We start from the raw sequence: 14,170 nt of genomic DNA on the forward strand, positions 1-14,170 counted from the left end.
TACTGTGGGTTGTTCCTCAGGCATCTTCCTCTAGGGGTTGTTCCTCAGGCATCTTCTCATCTACTGTGGGTTGTTCCTCAGGCATCTTCTCATCTACTGTGGGTTGTTCCTCAGGTATCTTCTCATCTACTGTGGGTTGTTCCTCAGGCATCTTCTCATCTACTGTGGGTTGTTCCTCAGGTATCTTCTCATCTACTGTGGGTTGTTCTTCAGGCATCTTCTCATCTACTGTGGGTTGTTCCTCAGGTATCTTCTCATCTACTGTGTCCTCTTCAGTTTTTTCCACACATACATTCTCATCTACAGCTGCTTGAGCGATGGTTTCTACAGCATCTGATGGTTCGTTATCATCATGTCCACTTGACAGCTCCTCTAAGTGGTCATCAACGGCAACTTCATTTGCATCTGCTTCTAGAATAAGACAATACAATATACCGATAAACAAGAGAAGAATACAAAGGAAAAGTAGCTGTAATATTTTTCAGTAGTGGAAATATTTGCATCAGGTTTCAGTTAGTTTAAACTATATATCTTTTTTGTGCCATGGTTATATAACAGTCCAACAACTTCTATTAGGAGGAAAATTACTTTAAAATATGTTTTTAGAGCAGACTTCCATATCTTGTTGAATATATATCAATATGCAGAACTTCCATAACGTTTCAGAAACAATCTCCCAGAGTTCATGTTCTCACATTTTGTATAATCTAATTATAAGTAAAATTTAACATAAGCCAATGAAAAGAGGTTAGTAATAGAAAACATACCCTGTTTGCTGTTAACTTGGGGAACATCATCAATCACATCTGTTGGCACATCGTCTTGTTGCTCCTCTTGGGCAAAGACTAGTTCTTTAAAAAAAAGGTAGAGAAGACAATAACATCACAAACACGATCAGCTCATCAGTGCAATGCAGTTTACATGACCACTCCCAGTAATGTCAACCAGTTCTCCTCGAACATATTTCTTATCAGGCCTAAGAACCAAGAACTAACCTTTTGCCATTTCCTCATCACAATCTGGAAGCGTTTGAACTGCAACCTGCAAAAAAAAAAAAAAAAGAAAAAGAAAAGTCACCTTTAAACGTCATGTAAAAGGTTAGTGGAATTTAAATTTTAAAAATCAGTGGCTACACATATTTCAGAACACTTGGATAACCCTAAATGTTTGGTGGTATATCAATGAAATAATAAACTTCAAATACAGCTTGCTCAACAATGTGAGTACCTGAAACTCATGTTTAAGCTCTTAACTCTTTATTTTTATTTGTGAAACATACCAATGAGGAGCTCTCCAGGTTTTCAGCTGTCACATCAGTCAGGTCTTCCGATTCTTGCTTGTGTTCCGGTGTCGTCACACCAGCCTCCAGAGCTTTGGGAGTTTCCAGAGGTTTTCCTTGGTCTTCAAGAGGCTCAGACTCCGGTTGTGGAGTCTTGCAAACTATTTCAACTTCAGTGAGGCACTCTTGTTGTTCAGGCTTCTGTTCGGGAGTGGTCATGAGTTCCACTTTGATGTCCTCTACAGGTTCAGCCTCCCGTTTTGGAGTAGTCATCATCCTCTTCACTCCAGTGAGACACTCCTGTTGCTCTGGCTTCTGCTTGGGAGTTTTCAAAATCTTGCCTCTCAGGTCTTCAATAGGCTCCGCTTTCTGCTTTGGCGTCTTCATGATCCTCTTCACTCCAGTGAGACACTCCTGTTGTACTGGCTTCTGCTTGGGAGTTTTCAAAATCTTGCCTCTCAGGTCTTCAATAGGCTCGGCTTTCTGCTTTGGCGTCTTCATGATCCTCTTCACTCCAGTGACACATACCGGTAATTCTGGCTTCTGGTTGGGAGTCGCTACAGAAGCAGTCTTCAAATCTGTGCACTGCTGTTCGCTGGAATCCTCCACGGCAGGGGTTTCAATAACGGTGCTGGACTCCTGATTATTATCATCAAAGAGGCGTTGGACTGCCTCGCTGTTGTAGCTTTTGTCTTTTACTGTAGATGAAACACTCAGTGGAGACACCATCATTTCACCTGTAAAAGAAGTCACATTTTTAACATTCAATTGCCCAACTGGATGAATCTGAACAACCCCTTAGACTCAGTGATTATGCGGAATACACATTTCATGCTTCAGTTCCCTCCTATAAACAAAACCACCAAAGGCTGTACCTGTCTCCTCTGGTGTGTTCAACACTGATGTTCCCAGACCTCCCACTGGTGTCTTTGGGGCATTGTTCTCATTGATTACCGATCTCTTCCTCATTTCATTTACAGGAGTTTTCAACATTTCAGAAATGCCTGAAAACACAACACACAATATAAGAAGGTGCGATATTGAAAGTCCAAAATACATTACCAAAAAAACAAATGTTCTCATTTGTTGGGCTGGCAAATATGCATTACCTGTCAAGTCCTCATCCATTTCCATGTTCTTTTTAAAGAGAGCGATGTTGGTGACGAGCTTTGGTGCGGCACCAGTTGGATGTAGGCCTGTTTGTTTGTGAGCTCTGCCCACAACAATAGTAACGGGTGAATCTGCATGCCCAGTGCTGACATGGGCTATGGGCTTTCTTGCAGGGGTCTGAGAAGATTGAGAAGACATTGTATTTATAGTTTAAAAAAAAAAAAGGTAACCATGCCTACATTAAACACAGACATGCACCCATTACAGTAACAATTGACATGCAGTATGATCTTTTTCTCTTAGTCCTTTGACTATAATTAGGCCCAACAAGTAAACGTTGTTCCAAGACTACAAAAAAAAAATATATACAGCAATTACAATGATGTAAATGTACACTGTAATCATAACAGTGTCTGACTTTACCTGTGGTTTGGAGACAGTCTTCTTCATCATCTTACTGATAACCGTTTTTTTAGCTGGAGCAACAACTAGAGCCTTAGTTTGCCCAAATCTCACAATGTCTGCCCAGGAATTTTTGACTGTAAAGACACCAAAAGTTAGAAAACATCAGTCATGGACAACATTATCCGTTTACCGTTCTCATTTTAGTTATCATAAATGACTGACAGATGAAATAAGATGTAATGTGCTGAAGTCAACCCATGTGATAAAAGTGAACATGATAGTTGAATGGCTTTCAGCATTGCTCTTTACGCTTCAGTCTGCTTAGCATCCGCACAGCAAGAATTTCTATTCTTATATATTGTGCATTTCAGGGTCCAACATACCTTTCATGGATGCCCGTGAGATGCCACCTCTTCTGCGCATTACTTTTGCAGCACTCTTTGCCAGACCTGGAGTCTCCCGTGAGGTGCTCCTCCTCCTCAGGGATACTTTAGGAGTCGCAGTGACTAAAGGCACCTGGTCAGTATCTTCTGCAACTGGAGATGGTGTGCTGATGTGGGACACAGAGAAGCGCCCTTGTACTTTGGGAGTCTGGTCTCCCGGGGTTCCAGCAACAGTGGGAGACGGGCTCTTGGATTTTGGAGACTTCTTTGCAGCAGTCGCAGCCTTGGGAGAAGGGGTCCTGGACTTTGGGGATTTCTTTCCAGGTGACGGAGTCCTCATTTTTGGGCTACATGAACGCTCTTTTTTGTCCTACAAAAAACAAGATCCATTTTACATAGGATTAAAAAGGATGGATTACAATTAAATGTGTTAGGTCAAACTATTTGAGTCATCATTCACCACTTAAGTCTTACCTGTAGCAAGCCGCTGGCTGATGCTCGTCTAAGGAGTGACTGTTTGGGTTTCGCCACAGCCAGACTTCTGCGCGGAGCGGCACCTTTACGTAACGGAGAGTCAGGAGGCAGGCGTTTGTCAAATAACTCAGGACAGAGGACACCTCCGAAGGAAACCCGCTTCCTCTTCATTTGTGATGTGGGCAAGTCATCGCCAAGTTCTTCACTTTTGCGTTTTTTGGATGTCACTTTCACTAACAAATGAATTGAAAACATGACAGTAAGTCAACAACAACCAAACACAAGTGAACATAACACGCTTGAATAATTAATAATTGTGTTAACACACTTAAAGTCAAAGAGATACAATATAGTATAACACTCTTTCTTACCCGTTTCAACTTTCTCTTCTTGTTCCTGAGTCACTGCGGGTTTAGCCTCTTTGCTTCTCCGTCTCACGGGTGATTTGGGCGACTGCTCAACAACCTCACCTGCAGTAAACCTCTTGGGGGGTGTACGGATTCTCTTCTGGGGGGAAGTTGCTTCAGACTTGGCGGCATCTTCAGCTTCAGACGTGGCCATCTCAGTGGAAGGAACCTGGAAGGACTTCCTCTGCTTCTTCACAGACTTTGGGGTCAAGGTGCTTACATTTCCAGCCTCCGCTTTAATTTCATCAGCAACAGCAAAGACTTCAGCTTCTTCCTTCTTTGGAGTGCTTTTGTCTTCTGTGGAAATGACAGGTTCTCCATTTTTCCTGACCGAACAAGGTTTTGGAGTGCAAAACTTTGAGCTAGGTGTTTGAAGCACACTGGCAGAGGATTTGCGAGGGGTCTTGACATCCAGGGATTTTTTGATCATTTGATACAGATCGTTGAAGGGGGAGGCTTTCTTGCTTTGCAGCAGGCCATCGTCCTCCTTGGCCTCCACACACACAGTTTTCTCCAGGGGTCGCTGGATGTTGTCATGGTTAGTTCCATCTTTAAGATGAGGGTCTAACAATTGAAAAAAAATAAAAGTGTTAGACTAGGGATGCAGGGAAAAAAATACAGGCACCAAACCGGTTTAAACGGAACAGAGTGGGTTTGGACAGTAAGTTAGTAAGGCTGCTAAAACATATTTTACTGATGGCAGATGTTTTATTCGCTGAGCTAAATATGAAAAAAATTATAACAACGCCTTGCATTTTGTAAATTCTGTTGGATAGGACCGGGTTCGAATATTTACTTAAATGAATGAATTCTATACAGAACCAAAGCAATGACTTCTTATCCCCATTTTCAAAACATTTGGACAAATTTGTATTCTTTAATGTTTAATAACCTGCAACAGAAATGGCAAACCTGGGAATGCACACTGACTGTGTAAATTGTGCAACATTATCGTCCAATATTAAATTCTCATATGTCTAATTGAGAAAAATCACTGTCACACTGTCTCACCTGTGGACACTTCAGAGATCCTTTTCTCTCCAGTTTCAGTGGCAACAGTGTCTCCCACTTGTTGATTTTGAAGAACCTAGACATGAGACACTTTTGTTAACACATTTATAAGATAATAACATTATCAGTAGTGTAGGCAAACTCGAGACACTGGGAAGGCTGCACTGCTCTAGTGATAAAGATCAAAAAGGGGTTAATTACTTTGAGGGTTTCAGTTTTGCCTCCAATGGAAGACCTCTTCTTCGGTGTGGGTGGTGGTGGGTATTCAAACCTGAAATGATAAATTGGCAACAAAATGTGAGTAAGACCTGATTTACGCCAGTCATGAAAGTGGTAACATGTGGGAAATGAGACCATGGGATTCCCATTTCCCAAATAATGTGTGCTGTTTGAATACATCCCCCCTGTACTTAGCTCTAATGTGCTTTGGGAAGCACAGGCGAATATGAGGAGAGATGAAACCATTAAGAAAAACAAAAGGGTGAATGTGGGGACACATTACTATAAAACTCTTGAGGAGAAATATTAAGAATCATTGCAGCTGATGAGAAATATAATTAAACAGCACGTTGATTATGGAAATTAAAATGGTGTGAGGTCTGGTGGTAGCAGATTGCGCTCAAATCTTTCAGTTAACCGAGTAAATGTGGAAATTTAGATGAAGCAACTTCTGTTCCGTGGGTACTACCTTCTAGCATGAGTATGCACTGTACAAAGTGTAAAAGCAACTGATTTTTGATTTAAATGAATTACATGTTTGCATGATCACTTCTCGATAAAATATACCAGGGTCCAAATTAAGTTTGAATAAATAATGATAATTTATAAAAGGATCATAGTACTTAAGCACAAATGCTGACACTAACAAACTCATTTGGTGGATATGGAAGGCAAAGTCGGAAGCAACAAAATTTCCCTTTGTGCTCACCTGAAAGAACGATCAATAACAGTTATCACATCTCCATGCTTCAAACGCTCAGACTGCTGCAAAGCCTCTCCGTTGACACGGGTCGGATTCACAGAGCTCAAATTTGTCAAAATGATCTGGGAGAGACAAACATAAGCATCAACATAAACACATTCTATCAAACCGTCAGCTAGACTTCTATCTAGGTCATAATTCCCCCTCAGGGAATTCACAAGTGATTTAAGTATCTACAAAGTTAACATTGTGATGACCGAAATACAAAAAGACATTATTGTGACTATTCAGTAACAGTTCCTGATTATCCTAGACATGCTATAAGAGTTCAAACACTGTTTGTGGGGGCACAAGTTAATGAAGTCGTGTAAAAATGTGTGTTTACCTCTTTATTTTCATTCAAGTCAATTCTGCAATGCTCCTTGGAGACCTGAGGAAGCTGAATACGAATATCACAGTCCGGCTTCCTGTAAGACCACAAAGAAACAAATGTGTCAATAAAAGAGAGATTTTCATTGAAACCTTGTAAAAGGTTCACATTTAAGTGATCCCCGTTCACAGATGAAACATCCTGTTGTCTAGAAGTTAAGTTAACTTGGAGGTTTGAATATATAGTGAGGAGTCAGTGAGCAGACATGCAGACCAGATTCTGACGTCATCAGCAGACGCCGCCTAAGGGCCACAGGGGTTTATAAAGCTCAACATGGCCACACGTAGTAAATGCTGGCCCTTACATTACATGTGCAGACGTGGGTGTTTTTTTTTTTGTTGCATGCATTAGAACTTGTAGGTTTATAGATTAAAAAAAAACTAGTGCAATTAATACTAAACAACAGAAATAAATGGAGATTTAAATCTGAAATATCTTAAAAACACATGACATGGCAAAAACTAACATTATATCCACCAGATGCTATTTGAATGAAGCTCACCTTCCAAACAAGCATGTGGCAGTGAGAGGGAACTCCGTCCCGTCTACTCCACTCCTCTTGATCACCACTATCTTGCCGTGCAGGGGCATCTTCTCAACGTTACCTGTGGACAAGAGCAGACACGAGGGTGAAGGCTGTGCGAGCCCGACGGAGGGCCAACTGTCTGCAAAAACCCCCAAAACCCATCATTCCTATGCTTAAAGATATTTTAATCAGTTTGACTTTAATGCTGCTAGTGATATTTTTGTTTAAATGTGAAGTAACTTGACTCCATTGGAAGTGGTCGTTGATAGTGTTCAAGTTAAAACCCCACGTGTAATGTCGCCACGATGGTGGTGTTAAAAGCCTCGTCGGGAGTTGATGTCAACGTAGAACAAACCAGAAACAAGACACGCGGTTCCTCCAGACGTGCACGGCTGGTTTAGGGACGACTGACTGACGTTATGTGACATAAGAAGGACGAACATTTACAACGTATGGTGGTTTTTTTTTAAGTCTTACCTGGAAATCCGCTCAAAGAACCGTCAACTTCTGGCAATCCATAAACATCGACCGGGATGTGACTAAGAGGAATTACACTAAGATATCATATCAGACTAAACGCACACTTGTCACCTACCATGCCCTACAACGTACCTCACTACTGGCTAACGTACGCCACTTCACAGTCGACCCTTGACGTCTACCGCCGCTTCCACATACACGCCGTGGTATCACTCCGCCACACTGCAAACACACAGTATCCTTAACGCATGCAAATCATTCACCGTTGTTTTGGTATACACTACACAATATGTGGATTTAATGTTACAACGTTCTAAACTGTTTTGTTCCCAGAATTGTATTTTAAATTGAGTTTATTTGAAAGGGACTATTTTGTTTACGAATTTGGCGGAACAATCTCACTTCGGTAAAGGGAATCTCATTTGAAAATGTTTGAAATCCCGCGCGAAGGGTCGTGATTGGTTGAAACGTCACTATTCGATAAGAGGGCGGGGCATAAGGTTCTCCGGCGCCTAGACTGGGCTGATCACCGCGTTTAGGATTTTTACACTTCTAATGTTGTAAACATATACTGTATATTTGAGATTTTTTAAAAATACAGCACCAGTCAAAAGTTTGGACACACCTTCTCATTCAACTACTTTGAAGAATCTAAAATATAAAACATATTCTGGTTTGTTGAGCATTTGTTTGGTTACCACATAATTCCATATGTGTTCCTTCATAGTTTGGATGTCTTCAATATTAATCTACAATGTAGAAAAAAATAAAAAATAAAGAAAAACCATTGAATGAGAAGGTGTGTCCAAACTTTTGACTGGTACTGTATGTTTTTCAAAAACAGACTATAATGGATCTTCGGTTTCATGGGTTTAACATACATGATATCAAAGTATTGAGAAGCTATTATTTATAGTACTCTATTTGTTGTACATAATCATTATGGACTGTTTTCACACAAGGCATTCTGCGTTTTATTGCTGAAAAAAACACAGATTTAATTGATAATATCAATAAGGGCCATGGTATTAAGTATAGCCTACTGGTTTATTGGTTTGGCTTACTGACACACCTAAATGGAACAGAGCCAGCATTAATGTTATCAGTTGCAGCTCTGAATTTCTGCTATAAGATTTTTACATATTGGTGAAAGATGTTTATAGGCGCGCATACTAGCAATGATATGATATAAGTCTGTTTATACATGGCTAATGGCAAAACAAATTATTAATGTTCATATTTTTCGTGCATCTCATGCAGTGTGGTTCAGTTTCATTGTGATTATAGACAGTGGTTGTCAGTTTAGGTGTGCCAACTAGTTTTGAAGTAATCTATTACAGGGGAAGTACCGATTTGTCTTCTTGGGCCTAATCCACTCCATCAACTAACAACTACTCTGATGATTGTGTTGTCTTCGTCTTGACGCCAACTCCAGCAGTGAGCACAACATATTCCAGAAACAATCAATGTACTGTGCACTATATATACAGTAGAGCTAAACCTTGTACAAGAATTTGTGAATCCAGCCCAAGCCTGGTTCTGGATGTAGAGTTTTTAATGTCATTTTTTCCTGGTCATTCTATTGTATTCTTGTAAAACTGAGTCTGTGTGCATGTTGCTTAAATGGCAATTACCAGGTAATGGTTAAATGCTTAAACAGTCTGCAAACTCACTCTTTTATACCACAAAACCCCTGAGTGTAATGATTTGAGCATGGGTTTGTTTTACTGCTTGTAAATAAACTTTTCAGAGAAAATATGCGTTACCTCTTTTTCAAAAGTTACAAAGTTTCACTTAAACCTACGTTAATGCTGATTTTGATTGAAGTCACCGTCATGATGATTCTTGGTCTGGTATTTATTCAGTGGGTGATGGCAAATGTTCAACACTAAATATAAAAATGAAGATTGTCCTGCTACCCCTTGTTATCCGTCTCTTCAATTTGCTGATATTGCTGCACACAAAGGGAGCTCCAAGGCTTCCAGAACAAGTGAAATATATGATGCATGAAAACAAGCCGAGGACACCGCTGTGGCATGAGAATGAAAAGAATGACACACGTGAACAACACAATCTCATTTAATATTAAATGTTGGTTTTATTTTTTATCTTTTTTTGTTGTTTTTTTCTTTTTTCCAAAGTCGCTTGATAATCTTGACAAAATTGCAACATATTCCATAATTCTCAAACTGACGGCGTGTCTGTTGCTATTCCAGATTAGCTGTGGAGGGAAAAGTTGTGCGCTCTTGTGGACAGGTGAAGTCCTAAATGATGAAAGCAGCTTTGACCGTACAAATGAACAGAACACATGAACGACTCGAAGAGACTCCACACTGGCATCCTATGTCGTAACGTTGCAGGGTCGGGGGTAAGTGTCTCTCTGCACAAGTCCTGGTCTGCCAGGCCAAATGAAAACGAGTGAATGAAGAAAAAAAAAAGTTCAGGGGCTCAGTAGCAGAAGTGTGTGTATGTGTGCATCTGTGGAGGGTTAGGGGGTGCAGCACAGGACATAGAACAGGCCAAGCACACAAAATGATTCCTTCCTGAGACATTGGCGTGTGTACAGTAATGATGGTCGAGATAAAAACGTGTGTGTGTGTGTGTGTGTGTGTAACGGTGAAGGCGTTTTGGCGTAAAGTGAGTCACAGGGTGCGAGGTTGCTCTGGATCCGGCAAAAAAGTCACATATTTGTTTCTACCACAGGTTGCCAGGGAGGAGATTTGTGAGGACTTAGTTGACAAACATCACATTTATGACCTTCACTTGCCTGAAAACTGAGAGAGCAGAGGCATCACTACAATCTAGTCTTTTCCCATCCACTACAGATTACTGATGCATTCAGAGACTATTGAGAACCGCGTGTGTTTAATACAGTGTGTATGTATGTACACCATTCTTCACATTTTAACTCTCTTTGAGGCTGAGCTGCTGTGGCTACCTTGAACCTGGCCGGGCTACGAGTGCCATCTGGCTGACCATTTTTTTTTCAGAAACACCATCTCGTTCTGCTACATGGCCAAAAAAAAAAGCTATGCCCCGACTGGACTTGTCATTCTACTGTATGTAAGAACATGTTTAAAAGTGAAGGGGTGGGGGGGGTTGAAATTGTCTGTGAAAGCCACATTCTGAACAGCCAGTGATTGGTTAAGGGGTCTGTCCAGTATTTAGTAGGACACAAAACATGAAAGAACTTCCTTCAGTAAAATGTGCTCAAAATGTCTTTTCTTGCATCACAAACCTATAAACAAAACACATAAAAGGTATTCTTAAAAAAAAAAAAAAAAAAAAAAAAAAAAAAAAAAAAAAAAAAAAAAAAAATCAGGTGAAGCCTAAAACTCTTCATAGTTTTAAAGAAATGAATACAGCTTATATACACAAACTCAAAGGCTACTTAAAATACACCTTAATAATGAATCTTCATTAATTTGATTTCTTGAAAGGACCTGTGACCATATTATACAACCAAGTTCATACAATCATATTTTTTTCCATTCTCTTGGAAGCAAAAGAAAAAAAAAGAAAAAAGGAAAACAAATCCAACCTGGAATAGTGGGTGATATTCATTGCGACTTGTTTTCTGTGCACATTTGTGTGTGTGTGTCTGTGTGTGTGTGTGTGTGTGTGTGTCTGTGTGTGTGTGTGTGTGTGTGTGTGTGTGTAAGTGTATACGTGTCTTGTTTGTTTGTTTGTTTGTGTTTGCGTGTGTAGACTGGAGAGAAATTTCAACATCTTTTGCTTTTTGTTAACTGGAATAATGTACAAATGTGATCAAACTGAAAGGTCTCTCTCAATACTCTCGATGGGTATGAAAACGATTCAAACGGTGGAGGAATACAACAATTTCTAATCTCAGAAAACATCTCATTTCAACCTGCCATTCTGTTCTGGACATGTCAATCACAATAGTTCCTTAACTTTCTATATATATTTATATATCTTTTGTACGAAATCTGTCTTTTTGAAGTTGGAAAAAGAGAAAAGACCCAGAGTCTTTGAGGAGGGGGTCTTTTGACGAGTCCCAAGCTTGCAGTCTGCCTCAGAGTACAACAAAAAAAAGTGTCTGGTGTTTGTCAAGTCAGTCTGTATGCATTGTCCTTGATCATATATTTGTCCCACGATGCCCCGCCCACTCTCAGTTCCAATCGAAACTGGTCACCACTGCATCCAGATTTGTTTCCATTTGTCTTTTTTGGAGAAAGGTGGAGAGGGGAGGAGCAGCATTGGAGGGGAGAGTGGAGGGAGACGCGGGAGGAGTCATCAGCAGTGTTTACGGTGTGGTCTCTCAGAGGCATCCTGTTGCCCCGGCCTGCCCCGGCCTTACCTCCCCTCACATCGGGAAAGTGCTCCAGAGTAAGGGGAAAGCAGAACAGGAGTTGGGGTCTTGTGTCGTAGGAAAGGAGGAGGTTGGCTCTGCAAGGCCCCCCCCTCCTTCGCCCCCTCCTCTTTAGAACGTCGAGGGAGGACACAGAGAGCATCGTGAGGAATAATAAAAAAAAAGGTGGGCCGCTACTACGGCGATTGTGTGGCTGGACTGCTTTGGGCAGAGCTAGGGGACAGACTGGGGCTGCAGCTGCCTGGGGGGGCACCACTGGGCCGGCCGCCTGCGGCACCGCTTTCCAGGCCCTCCGAGTTCTCCAGCATCTCCTGGATGAGAGGGGGCATGGAGCCGGGGATCTCCATCTTCAGGGTGATGACCCGCTCAGCTCCTGCAGGGAGGGTTTAAGGGGGGGGGAGACAGGAAAACGTAAGCTACCATAGATCTTACAAAATACATTTTCAGGTATTAATTAAATAATTCATTCTTTCTCTTAAACACAATATTAATATGACATGAGCAATCATTTATAATCAAATCTTTTAGCAACAATGGCATATAAACACTTGGGACTAGTGAGGACCACGGACCTTTAGCGCTGATGCTTCTCAGATCAGTGATCTTCATCAGCATCTTGGGGAACATGTGGGGTTTGTGGGGCCTCCTCCTCCTTACGTAAATCTTCAACGCCTCCAGGAGGGGCTCCTGCAGGACGTCCACCTTCTCTGCCTGTTCCAAGTCCTGTCGATCTGTGCAAAAACAAGCCAAGTGCAGAAACAAATGTGTCAATGATCTCCTACTGCCATGTTCACATTTAGCCACTAGGTGGTGTTCAAGGGCCACCTTACTGTTATTTTATCCAGAGACATGGCTGACACTCAGAGGTTACTACACTCAAGTCTTATCAGTTTATTAAAGCTCTAACCTGGAATTTTTAATTGGCAAAGAGAAAGTTCAGTAAGCTTTGAGGTGACTTACCTCCACACAGCAAACAGATGGCGCTGAGCAGCCCCGTCTCTGCATCGTCCATCTCCAGAGGAAGGAGCTGGTTGGCAAAGGCAAAAACCAGGTCGGTGAGGGGACCGAAGCCGGCATTGTGCATCTGGGTTCGGTTTAGCGTGAGTCCATCTGAGAAAGTCATGGTGTCTTGCTCTGGTGTGTAGCGTGTGCAGATCCGGAGTATCTGGTGACGGCGGAGACAGAACGGGGCAATGGGTTAGAAATTTGAACCAATCCTCTCCTCTAATTCTTTTATATATTTTTTAAATCAGGTAAATTTGGTTAAAAAAAAAAATGTGGTGGGCTTGCTGTTTTTCTTACCAGGATGTCCAGACAGGCGGCTTTGAGCAGAGTGATCTGGTCAGCGATGGTAAGCGTTGTGAAACCGGGCAGCTGCTTAGCAAACTCCACCGTCTTGATGATGCACTTGGTGGAGAGCTCGCTGAACTTGTCCCACAGGTCCACGTCCAAAGATACACGTCGTTCTGAGCTGTTAGTCTGGAAGGGGGGACAGAGGTAGGGCGAAGTTTTAGATATTTCCAGATTAAAGTAATTACTACAGCTAACAAAGGCGAACAGATATTACGGGATGCACAGGTTGCCAGTGTCATGCTACTGACCGTAGTGTATTTGCCCAGCTGGCAGAGAGAGGGGAACGTTTCTTTGTGGGCCTTGCGAACCCGGTCGATCATCCGCTCTGTTTCTGGACTCAGCACGTAGCTCTCTGTGCACTCCTGCTTCTTCTCGTCCTTTTTCTTCTTATTCCGGTCATTCCTTACTGCTACAGGGATAAAACGAGAAGGGTAGAGAGTAAGATTACTATGTGTTTTTAAAAAATATATACAGTTTAAAAAAAAATTTTTGGCTTAAGTGACTAACTTCAGCTCCTTAATTTACAAGCTTTCATTGTTCTAAATATAGTTTTCATATACTGTATCTCAGCTACATTTTTAGAAAATTCGCTGATGTAGAACCTGCATTTAAAAACCAAACTTATGCGGCCTTCATTAGCCAATTGAATCTGTCCATATTACTTGAAAACGTATTGTAACATGCTTCCAACCACGTGTATTTCCTACATAATATTTACCACACGGTAAACTGAGATCAAGATCAAAGGCAAAGTCATCAGCAAGGAAAAGGATGCTCTGTCTGCAGCAAACAGCAGCAGCAGCCTCAGCCTCCCTTCTCTTATCCTACGCTACAAGATAAATGTTGGGAGACGGCTCCATCGGAGAAGGGCCATGGTAATGGAGGGAAGGAAAGAAAAACCTTGAAATAATCCAATGAGCTTTCCCTCTGGGCGATCGGGCTGAGAATGGTGTGCTCACCCCAAATGATAAAAAACACCAGGCGGGGTGTTTAGCATTGGAATCCCATTACAGGTTCCATCCATTTCTCCCATCCAGACTGGGCTGCAGTTAAGCTA

The 14,170-nt window shown here is 41.6% G+C and overlaps 2 protein-coding genes across 5 annotated transcripts in view; both read right to left on the reverse strand.

Annotated features, from left to right (window-relative positions):
- Nucleotides 1-16: 16 nt before the first annotated feature.
- On the reverse strand, nt 17-7,613 carry mki67 (marker of proliferation Ki-67). The gene is made up of 16 exons (XM_054599471.1): nt 7,425-7,613; nt 6,924-7,026; nt 6,377-6,458; nt 5,998-6,113; nt 5,271-5,340; nt 5,070-5,145; nt 4,023-4,622; nt 3,652-3,884; nt 3,178-3,547; nt 2,813-2,928; nt 2,389-2,566; nt 2,155-2,283; nt 1,280-2,016; nt 996-1,041; nt 768-851; nt 17-411 (listed from the first exon to the last, which is right to left on the reverse strand). Exons 2-16 carry the CDS (start codon nt 7,010-7,012, stop codon nt 17-19), a joined length of 3,321 nt encoding a protein of 1,106 aa, XP_054455446.1. The 5' UTR covers nt 7,013-7,026; nt 7,425-7,613.
- A 3,111-nt stretch (nt 7,614-10,724) lies between these two features.
- Nucleotides 10,725-14,170, reverse strand: part of raraa (retinoic acid receptor, alpha a) — a 75,648-nt gene continuing 72,202 nt past the window's right edge. For all 4 annotated transcript variants that reach the window (XM_054598517.1, XM_054598515.1, XM_054598514.1 and 1 more), the window contains 5 exons: nt 13,362-13,522; nt 13,063-13,239; nt 12,721-12,925; nt 12,333-12,491; nt 10,725-12,133 (listed from right to left, as the gene is read on the reverse strand). In XM_054598517.1, the coding sequence (XP_054454492.1) occupies nt 11,937-12,133; nt 12,333-12,491; nt 12,721-12,925; nt 13,063-13,239; nt 13,362-13,522 (899 nt within the window). In that variant the 3' untranslated portion in view covers nt 10,725-11,936. The remainder of the gene's footprint in view (nt 12,134-12,332; nt 12,492-12,720; nt 12,926-13,062; nt 13,240-13,361; nt 13,523-14,170) is intronic.

This window comes from Anoplopoma fimbria, chromosome 5 (assembly GCF_027596085.1).
Source record: "Anoplopoma fimbria isolate UVic2021 breed Golden Eagle Sablefish chromosome 5, Afim_UVic_2022, whole genome shotgun sequence".
In the NCBI taxonomy this organism is placed as follows: Eukaryota; Metazoa; Chordata; class Actinopteri; order Perciformes; family Anoplopomatidae; genus Anoplopoma; species Anoplopoma fimbria.

Excerpts from the sequence above, each read along its gene's own strand:
- mki67 (XM_054599471.1), bottom strand. The coding sequence starts at position 7,012 with ATGCCCCTGCACGGCAAGATAGTGGTGATCAAGAGGAGTGGAGTAGAC. Across the intron at positions 4,623-5,069 it reads GATCTCTGAAGTGTCCACAG|ACCCTCATCTTAAAGATGGA; the intron begins GTGAGACAGTGT and ends TTCAATTGTTAG. Across the intron at positions 2,567-2,812 it reads AGACTGTCTCCAAACCACAG|ACCCCTGCAAGAAAGCCCAT; the intron begins GTAAAGTCAGAC and ends CAATCTTCTCAG.